The sequence below is a fragment of the Musca vetustissima genome, unplaced genomic scaffold (genome assembly GCF_032173495.1).
Source record: "Musca vetustissima isolate MV318-11 ecotype Yass unplaced genomic scaffold, APGP_CSIRO_Mvet_v1 utg21444, whole genome shotgun sequence".
Classification (NCBI taxonomy): Eukaryota; Metazoa; Arthropoda; class Insecta; order Diptera; family Muscidae; genus Musca; species Musca vetustissima.
In genome coordinates this window covers 9,341-26,452 of record NW_026879466.1, presented here as the reverse complement: position 1 = coordinate 26,452, position 17,112 = coordinate 9,341, and the positions used below count along the sequence as shown (strand labels likewise).

Here is a 17,112-nt window from a genome sequence, read left to right as displayed (position 1 = left end):
TATGCCACTATTTGTAGGAGTATTGTTAATTCCATGTTAATATCGCTTATTTCTTATGGTATAGAAGTTGTATCTGGCACCACACATGAGCATTTTAACAAAATAGAAAAATTCTTCAATATGGTTGTAAGGTACGTTGTAAGATACGATCAGACCACATTTCAGCTTATGCGGTTGATTTTCTAGGAGCACCGTTTTCAGTTTTCGTAAAGAAAAGAGTTATTTCATTTCTATATAAATCTGTCACTTTAGATCTTCCCGGTGTCCTGCGTGATCGACTTGTTTTCTCTAGATCTACCAGGAACACTCAGTTAATTTTCCCGGGCTATTCCACTTGTTTATATGAAAGATCTTTTATTATTCGTTCGTCACGTTTGTGGAATCATCTTCCTGTTGAACTACGACATTTTTCTTTTTCACGCAGTGTATTTCAACGCAAGTTTGAAGATTTTGCTGTTAGTTACATGCTGGACTAATGTCTTTTTTAATTTGTTTGGTAGATGCTTCATTTAAATTTTGAAGGCTGAATACTGCCAAAGGCAAATTTATGAAAAAAAAATAGAAACATATGACTTGTATAATTATGCCATGTCCCAATACCTACATAGTTTTTTTATTAGGTTCAAGATGTCCTACGTTGTATTACACCATGCTACCATACTATTTTGAGTTTAAGTATTTTGAAGCGCTGCCACTTTAAGAACAAGTGATGTAATTTTTGGTACAAAAACAGGGTTGTATTTGAAATTATCTCGATTTAGCATTGAACTTCGATCAAACCGAGATATTTAGTGGATTTGGTAAATTGATATAAATTCCACTCAATTAAGCAATTAAATCCAGATAAAGGCGTGTTTATACTCTGCCTTCTAAATCGACTCGATTTATAAATCGAGGTATCAAATCATAACTGTTTAGACTAGTATTAAAATGGAATAAACTGGATTTGTCTGTTGTTATTTTTTAATGTACACATTTCAATGCTTCCATGATGTCTGTGGCAATTTTTCAACCAATATTTTCATAATTTTGTTAAAAATTGCTCTAGTAGGTTAGAAATGCATAAAACCTTTGCCGTTATAAATTATAGTAATATTTATTATGATTGCAAACAAAAAATAATTTTTCAGCAGTTGACATATTTTTTATTTTGAATATTAACTAATTTTAAAGCAAACGATTAGTTTTTGTACCAAAAGGAGGGTTTTATATGAAATTATCTCGATTTAACATAGGATTTAAAACAAATCGAGATATTAAGTAGATTTAATTTTGTATGGTAAATTTAGGTAATTTCCGATGGAGATAATGCACATTATCACGATAAAGGCTATAGTCTAAATGCACCTTAATGCACATTATCACTATAAAAGCTACAGTCTAAATGCGTCTTAAAATAGAGCGTTGAAATTTTACAAATAATGTTTAATTTAGATTTGTATAAATGGATATTGGACTACTAAAAAATATTATACCGAGCAAATTACCAAAAAAGGTTTTGATTAAAAATGTAAACAAACAGCTGTTATTTCGCATTACGGTTATTAAAAAGTGAACAAAAAACTTGTTCCTAGCTTCTATAAAATTTCCTATAAAGTACATTAACATTTACGATTTACAACGTTACCTAAAATTCAACGAGGCGTACAAAAATATTCAACATACCCACTACGGGAAAATGTTTTGTACGGCCGTATTACCCAAATACGTCGAATCGATATCTCTTAGCGAACTAAACAAAATCCCGAAACAAAATTAAAAAATTATACAATGTATTCAAATATTTCACATTCTTATTGAAATTTTCATATTTTCTTTTTGTTTCGTTTCTATTTTCAACAAAAGAAAAAACAAAACTACGTTCTGTCATAGTTGAATTTTTTCAACTTTGAAAATTCGTACGTCGACGTATTTCGGTAACATTCATATAAATACATGTGTTTATATGTGTAACACATATGACAATGCTGGGAATAGCGAGTAATTCCTTCAAGAAAGATTTGCTTCCTCAAACTTTCCCAGCAGGCAGATTGAGTAAATTGAATACGGGAGCACATTAAAAAAGAACAATTTCAAATTGTATGCGTTCCCAATTTTCCTGTTGGGTGATTTTTAAAAACATAATTTGTCAAATGCATATTGACACTAGTATTACGTTGGAATCAAATCAGCTGGGATTTGCTGTTACCTTTTATAATTGTACCATGGTAGTGCTCTTTGGAAGTAATTTCGATTTCAATTAACCGATTTTTCATTTAAGTTGGGTTTAATTTAAGGGGACCCCCCATTCTCAGGGTCAAATTTTTTTAAATTTAATTCGAATCTACACTAATTCAAGAATGTCCCTACAAAGTTTCAAGTGAAAATCTCAAGAACTCTTGAAGACTTATCAAACTTTAAACTCTCAGGGTCAAATTTTTTTAAATTTAATTCGAATCTACACTAATTCAAGAATGTCCCTACAAAATTTCAAGTGAAAATCTCAAGAACTCTTGAAGACTTATCAAACTTTAAACTCTTTTTTCTCTAAACAGTGGTTTTGCGAATGGCGGGCACGATAACTCAAAAACTAATAATGCAATCGATTCTAAATGGCTTTGTTCGCTATATACGTAGTTGCTAATAACAATTGTGGAAATCTGCGATTTCTCTTTCTTGTACATATAAATCACTTAAAGAGTTAAAAAATGTTTAACACCGCCGTTATTAATGTTTGCCTCAAAACAGGGCAAATTACCTACAATGCATCGACCCCGAAATGAAATCGCCTCAAAATTGACACGACTATGACAACCATGATAAGGACGAATATCTGAATAATAGGCCAGTATATCAATAAAATCATGAAGTGTTTATATTGCAAAACGGGGTTCGGTTTTAATTGTGCTTTTACATGATTATTCATATTATAATTTTTGTATCGAGCTTCAAAATAAATTTCTATACGTGATAGAAAGAAAAAATTAATAAGAATGAATGGACGAAATAATAAGTAAATTATGAAAATCATTTATTTTATTACATTCGATTATTCGTATTCGAATTGGGTCCCTGGATATGTAAGGTGAAACATTGGATGAAGACCATACCAGGAAGAATGCCACCATCAAGAACATTTTTAATACGACGAAGTGGAACTTTTTTGTAAATGATTCTGTTATTTGGCTGCCCTAGTCCTATCTGATCAGTTCCGGGGAATATAACATATAACATTCACCATGTCAACGGAAATTACCCGACATAAATGTAATGGATCTCCTTAGCGAGAACAACAATGGGGCAATTGATTGTTGTCCTTTTAAGCCTAAAGTGGATTTTTCAATTTTTTTATATCAATGCGTTTTGGACCAATCTCAATTCTTAATTTTACCATCATTCTCTTCAGGACAATAAATCAATAAGCTTTTAGTTTATGTTTCTTTAATACTGTTGGCACAGTGGAGAACTAATTAGTCTTTATAAAAAACAATATTTATAACAAATCCCAAATGTACTTATTTTTTGCAAGCAAATTTAGTACTTTTTTACAGAAGTGACACAAAAGCAAAATATTGTGACACTTTTTTCGCATTTTTGCCCATGATTACAGACAGAAACGCCTCTTGTATTAACACAAAATGGTGTGAAGCATTGGATCTGCGACTTTGGTGTTTTTAATTTTTTGACCATAATTGTGCAAAAATTGACAAATATTATCATTGGTGGTATAGAAGAATTATTATTAGTAATAAAGACACCTAGCTAACAAACCAGGAATAATAAAGGCATCAAATAACAGGCAATACTAACAACAAAATAAAATGATTTTATTGTTTAGAGTTTGTAATGAATGTGGAGAACTAGAAGCCAACAAAAAGTTAGTTTACTTAATGATTTTAAACCTGTACTTTCCGAGGTAATGTGACAATTTGTTCTATAGTTACAGCCGTTCGTGCTACATTCACAACACAAAGAAGATGGGAAAACCCCACATTTTGTATCGCCACATCCTCTTGATATAATAATTTTGCCGAGATTTTTGGCTGTAATATAGAGTAGAAAATAAAATTAATTTTGAAAGTACTACTCTTAATAAAACGCACGGTCAGGTTCTTCTTTAACGAAGCATTTGCCGGCTTTACATTCTTGCAGAAATTTAGTTTCGCCCTTTTTAATGCCTTCACATTCGGCTTTGCTGCATGTGTAGCAATTTATTCCTGGAAGTTTTATAATTAGCAAATGAGTCTTCAATAATGATTTGTGATCGATATTACCGATTTTTTCTCCCTTTACATCTGCAGTTACAATCTTGAGAATTGAAATAACAATTACAAAAATGTGTATTTTCATTGCGCCAACAATAAAACAAAAAAATTCTATGTATATCTTGAGGTTTATTTATAAGGTCAGCGGTTAGGCCAGCTGAAGTCTTCTTTGTCAAATTCTGTCAAATGAATTGTTTGGAGAATAAACAAAATTATTTTTATTCGAAACAAAATTTACATGGACAAAACTATCATTACCTCTTTTTGAAACATATTTTGAGTTTTCTTTTTTAAAAAAAGCAAAAATTTCAAAATAGGCATTGTCAATGTTGAACATTTTTAACGTTATATTTTGACACCCTTACAACGTTTCCTAAAATCCGACGGAGCGTACAAAAATATTCAACTTCCTCACTTTGGCAAAATGTTGTGTACGGCCGTATTACCCAAATACGTTGAATCCCTATCTTCAGGCAAATAATACAAACCGCAAAACAAATTTGATTTTTTTTTAATTAATCCACATATATTTTGTTTCCATTCGAAATTTCAAATTTCCTGAATGTTTTGTTTTTATTTTCAACAAAAGAAAAAAATGAAAAATACGTTCTGTCAAAGTTGAAATTGTTCAACTTGAAAATTTGTACGTTCGACGTATTTCGGTAACATTCATATAAATACATGTGTTCTACTTTCGTGGTGAAAAACGTCGAACGAGCTAGTTGAATTTTAGGTAAGGCTGATAGTGGGGAAGTTGACAAAAAGAAACGTCAACAATTTTTAAATAAAAAACACAACGAAGCGTACACTATGAAAAAATGTATTGATAAGATTATGCATGAATATTTTTATTTGAATAAAAATATTTTTGACAGTTAATTAAGACTTTGAATTCGCATCCCAAAATGGGCTAGATAGTCTTGTAACAAAGTCTTTGAAAATAAATAATAATAAATGTTGTCTTTTTACAAAAATACCAACACATAAAATAGCGTGAATTGAGAGAGTTATTTTGAATTTGCATTAAACGGCATATATATTAGAACTTTTTACCGGGTTAACCTATTTAATGAGGATTTATTTGACATATATGCAAAGGAATTAGCAATTGAAACCCAATGGGTTAACGGAATCCGATTAAATGTAAACGTACTATTACTGAGTATTGAAAAATCTTTCTGGGAACATTTACTTAGTTTCAACAAATTTGAAATTTTGTACAAAATGTTGTTTTTTACTTTTTGTAATTTTAATGTTTGAAAAAGAATGTCTGTTTCTATCACAAAAGAACTTACTGAGTAATTAATACTGATTCATGTAAACAAGGGCACCAGTTCCCATGCTTGCACAGCACTAACATAATGCCAATTTTATTACTTTATACACTTTTGTAAACTCAACTTTAGCCGGACAGACGAGTCGATTATAAAAACGGATTATAGGAAAACTTTTACTAGTAGGAGTGCCCATCTTCCAATTTAGATATAAAACCAAGTTTGGAAAGAGTCTACGTATTTTAATTGGCTAATTGAACACGATGATGTCTAATGTCGTTCTTTCGATGACGCATATTTTTGTTCGTATCAGAGCCACAATAAAAATTCGGATTTTATGATATGACGTTGATTGAAACTTTATTTCGCCAATATATATGTAATATTATCTAATTTTCGACTGAATTCGTTAATCCATGTATAATATGTGACTTTTTATATTTGGTTTTAATTGCGAATTAATTCCTCGTATTTGAATCTTCTTTTCCAAGGGCACTTGATTTGGTGCTAGAAACAATTCTTTACATTTTACAGCCAAGGTTTCTAGGCCAACTGAAGCATGCAAACGCATTTTTTCATCCGCACACTCTGAAGATGCTAGCAATTTCAAAAGTCGGTAAATGGGTAATAGCATTTCTTGGAAATCTATTAGATTATTCATTCCTGACAAGAGTTCACTCAGAACCATTACCGCAGCACGTTTAGCGGGCATATATTTTCCCGTGGTCAATTCACAATTTATCAAATCGAGTAGCTGAAACAAAAATTTGAGTCACTTCAATGTGGCCTTTGCAGAATACTATGACTACATACCTCTTGGAAGTATTTCTGCACATCGTATGACAAAATTTTGCATAGTTGTGCCAAATTTGAGAACGACGAAAACCGAAACTCGTCCAGTGGTGACCGACATCCGAACATGTAACAATTCAAGAGGGTGTTCTTGTATTTATAGCATAGTGGTCCTTGAAGAAGATAACTTTGTTGTTGGCAAACTTTAAACAAATTTTTAGGTCTTACCGATTTCATGACACACCTTTAGTAGCGTCTCTCCAATCACCAATCTATAATCCATACCCGCAGATTCATTTAAATATTCTTCAGTCAATATATCCAATATCATGTGTTCATTTAAGTAGACTAATGACGCAAAGAGACGAACACAGTTCAGGAATGTATATGACTCTGTCGATGTCAGGGTGTTGAGCGCTAGGGCAGTGACTACATGTACATTACTTATGGTAAACACATCTTTCGCTTTTATCAATGAAATGAACTGCTGAATTCCTTCTACTTGCTTGTACGGTTCCTTTGACTCCACCAGTAATCTGGCTTCTTCGAACCTGCTTTTATTTAAACTGTTTCCTTGGGCTACATCACAGCCGCCTACAATTTGCTCTTTGAGATATAAAATTTGCAACTTCAAATCATTATCTTGTGTTTTGGATTGTAGTTTCAATAAGTTATCTATCAAATCATGCCTTAGGCTTTCCAATTTGACAGGAGCATTTTCCACAATTTCCCTTATCAACGTCAGCAATATAACAATCACGGTTTTATCCAGCTGATGATTGTTTTCGTCGCTGACTGCGGTGTACATAGACAAAAAGTCTTGAACAGCACTCAAAAGTTCATTTATGTTTTCCACCAATAAGCTCTTAAGCGGTTTGTGCTCTATTAGCACGTGTAAGGCATTGATGACCTGAATTTTTCCATTATATCTGCTGGATATTTCCCACATTACTCTGCTTTGAACATCCGCTTCAGATATTAATAAATCGACATTATTGGCCGAGTCGATGGTCGGCGGTTTTGTGTTACAGTCAATGTTGGGAAATAATCGAAATAGGATAATGAAGATTTTATAGACGAGAGTGCTAAAAGAAGAACGTTTAAGTAGATTGGCCAGGGCGTTCATTGGATTGGATGACATCAATGTGTAACATTCACGCTCCTCATCCTCCTCGTCTCTTTGGACTATCTTTAATTGTTGGGAATTTAATAGATCCTCCTCAAAAGTTATCCTCGGATCTAAGGTATACCATTGTCTAGGATATTCACCAAGAATTACATTCTTTATAATCAGTTGCAGCTCATCTGTCGTGCGATTGTTTAGAATTCTCAATAACAAGTAGGATAGGTGACCGCATACGACATCTGCATTAGATTTGTTTCTGTGTTTATCTATGAACTGGTAACACGTGATCAGTATTGGTATATAGGGAACTAATAAATCGCTCGGCAAACATTCTATGGTAGAAGTGCAAAATACCTGAAAAAGCAGATGTACTGTGGAGCTAAATTCACTCCATTCCATAACGGTTATACAGTCTTTCTTTAAATCCAACAATGGTTTTAGTTGCTCTCTTAGCCAATCTTTCACCAAATCCCTATTAAAATTGCTGTTCTCACATAGTTTCTTCAATGATAACAAGCCTGGTCCCATATAGGGAATTGCATCCTTATTTTCAACGCTACCTTTCAGAAAACGTAGAATTTGTTTCGCCAATGATTCCTGAGCTCTTCTCGGGTAGGAAGGTTGGGATACCAATTTCACCACAATCTCTGCTGTAGATCGCCCTTCGCCTGTCTCCGACTTTTGCATGGCAAAAAGAAGAGCTACAAAGCCCCCAGGAGACCATAATTTCATCAACATTTCCCGATGTATTGTCGGCTTTCTCTCGTTGGCAACCATTCCGCACAGCATCATTATATTGCGAAAATACGTCACCTTCGGTACATCACACCATAATTGGTTTAAACGATCCTTCGTCCTCGCCAAAGTAGATTCCTCCATTTCAAATTGCTTTAGATCTGACCCAAATAGCAATGTGTATAAAGTAGCCATATAACAGAGAATAATCTCATCCGATGATCGAATAGCAGGTAAACACGCAATCCGTAAAAACGGTGAAATACCTTCAACAAGTAGTAGTGCAAGGAAAAAATTGGGGACTTTATTAACGTTGTGTCCAAAAACTTTGTTTTTGCCTCCACAGAAAGCGGGATGTATGTTCGGCTTCAGGCCATACTCAATTAAATCTTCCAAACAGCAGCTTATCAGCCGTTTATGCCGTTCCGAAAGCAGATCTTCCACTTTGTCGCTGTTGAAATTTGTATTATTATATACATTTCGTATAGCCATAAGCGAATATATACTATAAAGCGTTTTGTCATCCTCTTCGCAGGTAATGCCACTTTCCTTGCCAGTCAATATGTTCACATTTAGATCCTCTATCAATCTCTTCGACACTTCCGTTGGTGATAGACGAAGACTTCTTTGTAGCAATTCATTGTTTTTACCAATACGTTCTTCTTCGGATTTACTTGTCTCAACATTTCGGTCACCACCTATAAAACTGACGTTCGTGAAATTCATAAACCATGGGCTAACAAGAAAATACTACCTGGAAATATAAGGGATTCCAGCAATGACCAATATTTCATCACATTCGCAGACATTGAAGAAATACAAATAGATCAAACAAGTAGAGTTGGGTAGTTCCGGAATGAACTAGTTCTACCAGAACTAGTTGGAACTATTCAGAGAAAGGAACGATCGGAACTAGTTTCATTTCTTTAATTAATATAGTTCATTGTTCTTATCTTATTCATTTATTCCCATATTATTCATTGTTAACAATATATAAACATACGCATATCAATTTATTATTGTGTAAATAATAAAATAATTTTATGTATTTTAAATATTTTTATTCATTAAAAAAATATTTTGTGCTTATCGTCCTGCAGTTGAATTATGAAGCTTCTGAATATTCTACCAATCAGAAATTATTTAATTTGGTCTGTTCCTGTACTTTTTTAATAGCAAAGCTAGTAAAAGGGAAACATTTCAAAATAGCTCTCAGAATACAGAATAATATTAAATGTTCAGGAACACTAATCTAGTATATATGCCAAAATTAGATGGCAATACTTCAAAATCAATCAGAAATTATTTAAATATTTTTTTTTTCATTTTTGCACAATTTAAAATTTATTCATCTATTAACACATCAACACGGAACTTTGTGAGCAAAAACACAAAAAAAAAACCAAGAAAGAGAGGGATTCAAAGGAACTATATACAGTATGTCAAGAATGAGTTTACACATTGAATAAATACACAATTTTCTCAACATTTGGTCTGTTCCAGTACTTTTTTAATAGTAAATCTAATAAAAGGGAAACATTTTAAAATTGCTCTCAGAATAAAAAATAATTTGAAAAGTTCGGGAACGCAAATTTAGTAAATATGCCAAAATTAGATGGCAATACTTCAAAATCAACATTACAACCAATCAGAAGTAGGCGTTCCTGTAGGTCTATTCTGTAACTTTTAACAATATTCGATATTGTTTAAATTTCTTTTGTTATTGTAAAAACAATTAAACAAACAAATGAAATTGTTGTAAAATAAACAATATCGAATGTTGTTAAAAAGTTACAAAATAGGCCTACTGTATACCATTTTTACTTGGCCAAATTTCTCGAGTAAAAAGTTTACAAAGAGAAAGCCATTTTGTTTTGTGCTCTCTTAAATTTGATTCAATGTTTTACGAGTTTTTTGGGTTGAGGAACGGGTTTCGAGTAAAAAGTTGCAAAACATGTAAAATTAGTAGATTCTTTTAGATTCTGCAACGGAACTTTTATTAATTTCTAATAAAAGTTCCGTTGCAGAATCTAAAAGAATCTACAAAATTTTTTAAGTTATTTTTTTGATTTTTTTATAATTGTATACATATGTACAGAGATAAAATGCAAAAAATAGCAAGTTCACTTTAAAAACATTAAAAAATATAACAAAAACAAAAAGTATTCAATTTTAACATTGTCAATTAACTCTTTTCACAAGAAGTAAATGTTAAGGTATATAGTATAATAATATTATTGAACACACATTTCCATAGTTTTAATATTTTGTATGGCCTTCCTTTGCATCTACCACACACTGCAGACGTTTTTGCAAGTCATAATTGTTCGGAATGTTCTGCCACTCATCCAATATTGCAGTTTTTAATGCTTTTGTATTTTTTGGTTGCCGTTTAGCCACCTTTTTTTTAAATAGACCCACAAATTTTCTATAGGGTTAATGTCTGGGCTTTGGGCTGGCGTATCCAAAACTTTGCCACAGTTATAAAGACTGTGATTTATGCTTAGGATCATTATCCGGATAAAATTTAAAATGTGGCTTGTTATCCCTGATGAACCCAAAGTTCACAGCAAAGCTAAGTCTCCCACACTTTTGCTTGAGTTGCACCCCCAAATCATTATTGATATTTTTCCAAATTTGACTGTTGGTATGATGTTCTGCCTTTCTAGTGATGTTAAAGGCTTACGCCATACTCTGGTTTGCCCATCGTTATAATATAACATAATTTTAGTTTCATCGCAAAATATAACGTTGTCCCAATATTCAGTCGGGTGTGAAACGTTCGTATTGGCGAAGGAAAATCTTTTTTCTATATTTTCTGTAGATAGTAAGGGTTATTGCGTGCTACTCTTGATGAGTATTTGTTCTTTAATATTGTCTGTCGAACTGTTTCGTGACAAACGTTAACACCACACTCTTCTTCGAGCTCCCTCGCAAGCGTCCTAGTGGAAATTTGAGGGTTTTGCATAATTTTTTTCTAATAATTATGCGCTCAGTATGCTTATTCATTTTGGGCTTCGGACTACCACCTCGCTTTAACTCCAATCTTCCCTCGTTTTCTGCTCGATTTAATACATTGTAAATTGTCTTTCGTGTAACTGAAAACATTGCCGACAATTCGATCACACTTTTTCCCAATTGGCGGTTGTAATATATCAACTGAATTACATCAAAGGGTAACCTTTTGCATGACATTTTTTAATACTTTATTTCAAGGTATGTTGCGCACACTTAAAAAATTTGTCATCAAATGATTCCCAATATAAAACATAAGAGTAGAACAAGCAAAAGCTAACGGTAGAGTACCGTTAAAATTCATACAGTGCTCACCATAAGAACAGATCCATATTTGTTTTTGTTGTACTGTTCTTTTATTTTTCAATCAATTTTAATTTCGTTGACTCAAACTGTATGAAGTGCAGCATACAATTATTATAAATAACCAATAAATATTAAAAATAATATAATAAGTGTTATTCCAAGCTTCTACATCTGAATATGTTTAATAATTATGCATGTGTAAAGTCATTCTTGACATACTGTAGGAATCGGAACTATATGGAGGAAAGGATCTATAAGGAACTACATCAAAGAACTAGTTCCCTTTTTAAAAAGTATCAAAAATAATTATAATTGCAGAATTTGGACTGTATATACAAATTAGTACTATACATATATTTGCCCTCTTCTCTATATTGAAAAGCTGATAACTTTACCAAAAATTTTAAATTTATTAGATTTTTTGATATGTGTCGTCCATAAGCAGGACTTGATATATGAAACCCAAAGAATATATATCTAATAGCTACATATTAAATATAAGCTCTAAGACATTTTGTTGCCTGTGGGCAACATTGGGCCACAAAGGGTTAAACAAATTTGAAATTTTGTACAAAATGTTGTCCAAGGCCTATATAAGGTCGGACGTAAGCACACCTGAGTATAACGTTAGCTGTCAAATCATATTTTAAAATCTATACATATATACAAAATTATGTTAGATGTCAAAACGAAAATATTAACATTTTGTCAACATTCAATTCAATTTTAGTTTTTATTGTCTTTCTGAAGTACATTTGGACTATCTCCCGTATGCAAGGATGTAGCGATGTCTAAATTTTGTTCATATCCTATTATTAGATGTGTTCCCAAACCTGCAATATAGTACTATATTGTACTAGTTTTGCAATTTTTGCTAGAAAAGCGTTTCCTTACACCGAAAAGTAGGAACAATTGAAGTTAAATTTAAGAGAGTTAAAATCAAAATGGCGTTCTCTTCTCCTATTTTCTGCAAGACCAATTTGGCCTAGCACGAAATAGTAAATGTAGTAAATTATGAATTTGACATTTGATTGCCAGAGATATACAGTCCGAAATAAAGCATATGAAAGTTAGTGCTTCAACAAAATGGACACACGCATAGACGCACACACATTTGCTTGAAAAAAAAACAAATAAGAAATTTAAAAATTGACAAACAGATTTTTTCTCTTTTGCAGGATAGCGAAGATGAATGGCTGGCAGAAGATTCAGATGAAGATACTATAGAATGAAGACTTGGTTTGGGTTGGTTAATCGTACTAACCAATGTGTGCACATTGGTCCAAAATATCTTGGGCTTAAGTCAAGTTTAGGGGCTGGACTTAGATCGCTTTGACATTTTTACAGTAAATAGTCCTCTGTGAACTGATTACAGTGATATATATTTTATGGGGAGAAATGCATAGTTCCCGAGATATGGGCCTTGAAAGTTCGGAGAGTATGTTGTTTTAATCAGCCGTATGGAGCGTCCAGCCATATAAGACTTTCCGGACTTGGAGTCGTCGGAAACTCCACTTCCATATATTCCATAATGTTTTCCTCTAAATTATACAAATAAAAAAATAAACAATAAATATTAATATTATCAAAATCATGCAATGGACGCCGTTTAACTTTTTGTTTTTTGTGTGCATTAGGTTTCTGTAGTCTTTTTTTATCCTTAACAAATGAAATTTTTGATTTTGACGTCTCTTCATGTTTTAACTATTTTTCGTTCCTTTACTTTTTGCGCAAATCTTGTATGTGAGAGTAATTTTTGATAGTTCGCTCTTTTACTAGCTTTACTATCAAAAAGTACGGAAACGAACCTATTATTTATTCATTTCAAAGCCAAGCCAAAAATCCGTATATGGCCTGTGTACTACAAAATAAACATAACCAAAATTTAAAAAATATATATTTTTTTAAACAATAGTATTTTTTTTCATGTAACATAAGTTCAAGCTCCATAATTATTCATTAAAAGTAATAGATAAAAATACATTTGTATTGGAACTACTCTGAATCAGGGATGGAAAATGAAAAATGTGAAAAGGTACCAAAAGAGTACTTTTTTAAAAAAAGAGTACTTTTTTCAAGATAATAAAAAAACATTTTATTCAGTTCATAAAGATCGATTTTCAATATATCACTTAGTCTACCTTTCTGATGGTAATAATATGAGAATTCTTGCTTCTTACAATTGCATTTGAATATGTATGCTAATGACTAATTTTAATTTCACTACCTCTTTCTCGAAAGCCAATATACCCCAAACTAACATGAATTTCAGTTCCAAAGTGCTCTTAAAATTATTGAAGTAATCACGACGACTAGGAATGTCATCAATTTGCCTTTCTCAGGAAATATCACAGAGTATGCAAATTTGGGTATCTGACAAACATATCCGGTTAAAAAAATGGAACTCATTAACTTAATTTAATGTTTGCAATTTTAATCATATATATAAGGGGTAATTTTTGTAATTTTTCCATAAATAACGGGTTTTATGAAAAACATCGACTTTGAACAGGCCATATAAGCTGCTCTTCTTTGAAGTACTTCGCTTTTATACGAATTATAGCAATTCGGCCATATATTCGAGGGAATCTGGAGACGAGGTCTTATATTCTCCTGTTAACCAAAAATCCGCAGCCAACATCATGTCTCGTTTTATGGCAACTGTATTGAGTTCCGAAATATGTAGTTTTTATGTTCTTTTTGGCAATACTTGATCTGATTATGTTTTTCTTTGATGAAACTGAAATTTTTCGTAAAGGTTGCCAAGTTAGCGAATAAATTAACTTACTATTTTCCCACATTTCTTCCAACGATTCTACTATCTCTTCTATATATTCGTTAAATATTTGTACACATTCATGCTTCTAAACCTATCGTGTTTCACAATATTAATGTACTCGTTTACAAGATTAATTTGCTTCACGTAATATTCTACTTAAAGTTGTACAAAATGTAAAAATTCGGTAGTACAAAATGTAAAAATTCGCTGTTGCAAACATAGATTTACTGTGAAAAAATTCATTTAGGGGGGCCCGGGCCGCCCCCTGCGTAAGTCCCTGGACCAAGGCCTATATAAGGTCGGCCAGTAAGCGAATTCATAGAAAAAACTTAATTTTACCGTCAATTTTTTTTTTTGCCGAGGCGAAGACTAATTGTTTCGCCTTTAAATAAAAAACACAGCCTAAACGCAATCCAATTTTTAATTTGTACGATAATTTACTTGAAATTTAATTTAAGGTTGACAAAATATTAATATTTTCGTTTTGACGTCTAACATAATTTCTATACATACATAGATTTCAAAATATGATTTGACAACAAACTTTATACTCACCTGTGCTTACTGGCTGACCTTATATAGGCCTTGGTTTTGATTTTGAAAATGAACCCCTTTCAATCAGATCTTCAACAATAGACTCCTGGGTGTATTCTCCAATTAGTTCTATTATCTCGTTATGTATTCTGGTACTCATTAATGCGATGTCTTCCGTTTCAAACAATAAAATTGTCTCAATGACCACATCAATTGTATACGCAGTTCTTTCAATATGCCTGAAATTTCTTTGTCCGTAACATGTTCTATACGTTTCAAAAAGTGACAAACACAAAAAGTATATATTAGTATGAACTGCCCTAACTTAGATTCGATAGAACAGGCCGCTATGAGAAAAAATTGTATTCCCTAGTTTCGCTCCAAAATCTGCAAGAATCTAGTAATTTTACAAGTTTTCCAATTGTTTTGTACTTCATACCATGGTATAATTATTACAAGGTAGGGCACAGCTACCAACTGATTACAATATTTTCTCAATGTGGCTTATTCCATCAAATCAAAATACATATTTTGTGTATGTGTGGGCAATGTCAAATAAATTCAAAATTAATTGGAATATATTCAAGTTTAATTGAAATGAAAATAAAGTTTTTAACACGTTCGTCTGGAAGTAATTACTTTGTTATGGATGAAACAAGTATTTGATGGTATTCCCTACTGGATTTTGGGAAGAAATCATAACCTTTCATTCATTTTTCATTTTTAGTTTTGTGTTGAAAAATTTTAAACACTTGTTGCGTATATTTATTTTATTTTTGGCAGAAGAGGCCACACGTGCATAGTTGCTTTTTTGTTATTCACCTCAAGCTGCCCCTCCTTGTTTTATTGTACCATGCTTCATACATTGCCGTGTTTATTCACCAGGACTGGTTATAGGTTACTTGAGTTTTCCAACTTTTTACGCGAAAACCGTACCTGAACCCACAAAACTACTAAAACTTTCAATCAAACTTAAGAGAACACAAAACAAAATGGCGTTCTTTTTCTAAACTTTTTAATCGAGGTTTTTGCCGAATAAAAATTATAGCCACGAATGCATAATTGTGATTGACAGTTGTGTTGATTTTGAAGTATGGTCATTTGGTTTTACACTTGTACTAGTTTTCCGTTCTATAGAATCTTTCGTACAATTTTGTACTCAGCGAGCGATTTTTTACATTTTCCCTTTTACTACACGTTTATTGTGGTAAATTTAGCATACTTGTTTCATGTCCAAGTAAAAATGATAACCATGAACGCCACTTTCGGCTTCCACGGGGTGCACTTTAACAAAATACTTAATTGGGCTCAATATATTTGCGTGTGTATCATAAATTATTGTTGGAATCCAACTTATTCCAGAAGTTATACTCTTCTGAATACAAGTCTTACTTATTTTGTTAGAAGTTGTTATGCTTTATTTTTATTTTTGTTTTTACATTAAATTAAAATTGATCTATTATGGTAAATGGATTTGTGGTATGATTGCTGCCTCAGGTGGTTGAGTTGGTAGTGGCGTTTGCAGTGGTGTCGGACTGAATTTACTTGGTGGCAGATTTAAGGTAAGCAATAAGATCCCCGCGTTCGTTCGGTTTCTTTAGACCAGCAAAGATCATTTTTGTGCCGGGGATGTATTTCTTTGGGTTTTCTAAGTATTCGAACAATGTGTCATCGTTCCATGTAATGCCCTTGGACTTGTTGGCATCTGAGTAGGCGAAGCCTGCTGCCTGGCCTGTCTTACGACCAAACAGACCATGCAAATTTGGACCAACCTTGTGTTTTCCTCCAGCTTCAACGGTATGGCACTGTGCGCAACGTTGAACAAAAATTTTTTTGCCCTTTTCAACATCACCAGCAGGTACTCCCATTTCGGATTTTTATACGTATAGAATAGCTTCTGAAAAAATACGTTTTCATTATACAACAATAATGTGCCTATGTGCGCATGCAATCTGTTCGTCATTATTTATCGGTATGTTCCCGTACTGCACGAATCTACTACTTTTTACTACGATAACGAATTTTCCTCTAAGATATCGAAGAAAATAGAAAAATCGAGTAGATTTATCTGATGGTGAAATCCATTGCTTCTGAAAAAATAAGTTTTCATTATACAATGTGCCCATGTGCCCAAAAGTGGTATTAATTTTGTTTGTGGCATTGTGCCCTTAAACATGATAGAATGTATAACGCAATATAGACTTTTTTGAGAAAACAAAGATTTGTATCAGAACCTAAAATGGACTTAAACCTCTTTCAAAATAAAAGACTAATATATCTAAATGACAAACATCTATTTCATCTATT

At 32.5% G+C, this 17,112-nt stretch overlaps 2 protein-coding genes across 2 annotated transcripts; both read right to left on the bottom strand.

Moving 5' to 3' along the window:
* Positions 1–5,927: 5,927 nt before the first annotated feature.
* On the bottom strand, positions 5,928–8,897 carry LOC133324382 (transport and Golgi organization protein 6-like). Its single transcript, XM_061533225.1, has 3 exons — positions 6,539–8,897; positions 6,332–6,483; positions 5,928–6,272 (listed from the first exon to the last, which is right to left on the bottom strand). Exons 1-3 carry the CDS (start codon positions 8,895–8,897, stop codon positions 5,928–5,930), a joined length of 2,856 nt encoding a protein of 951 aa, XP_061389209.1.
* Positions 8,898–16,330: 7,433 nt separating this feature from the next.
* On the bottom strand, positions 16,331–16,691 carry LOC133324381 (cytochrome c). Its single transcript, XM_061533224.1, has one exon. The coding sequence runs from the start codon at positions 16,671–16,673 to the stop codon at positions 16,347–16,349; it is 327 nt and encodes a 108-aa protein (XP_061389208.1). The 5' UTR covers positions 16,674–16,691; the 3' UTR covers positions 16,331–16,346.
* Positions 16,692–17,112: the final 421 nt, after the last annotated feature.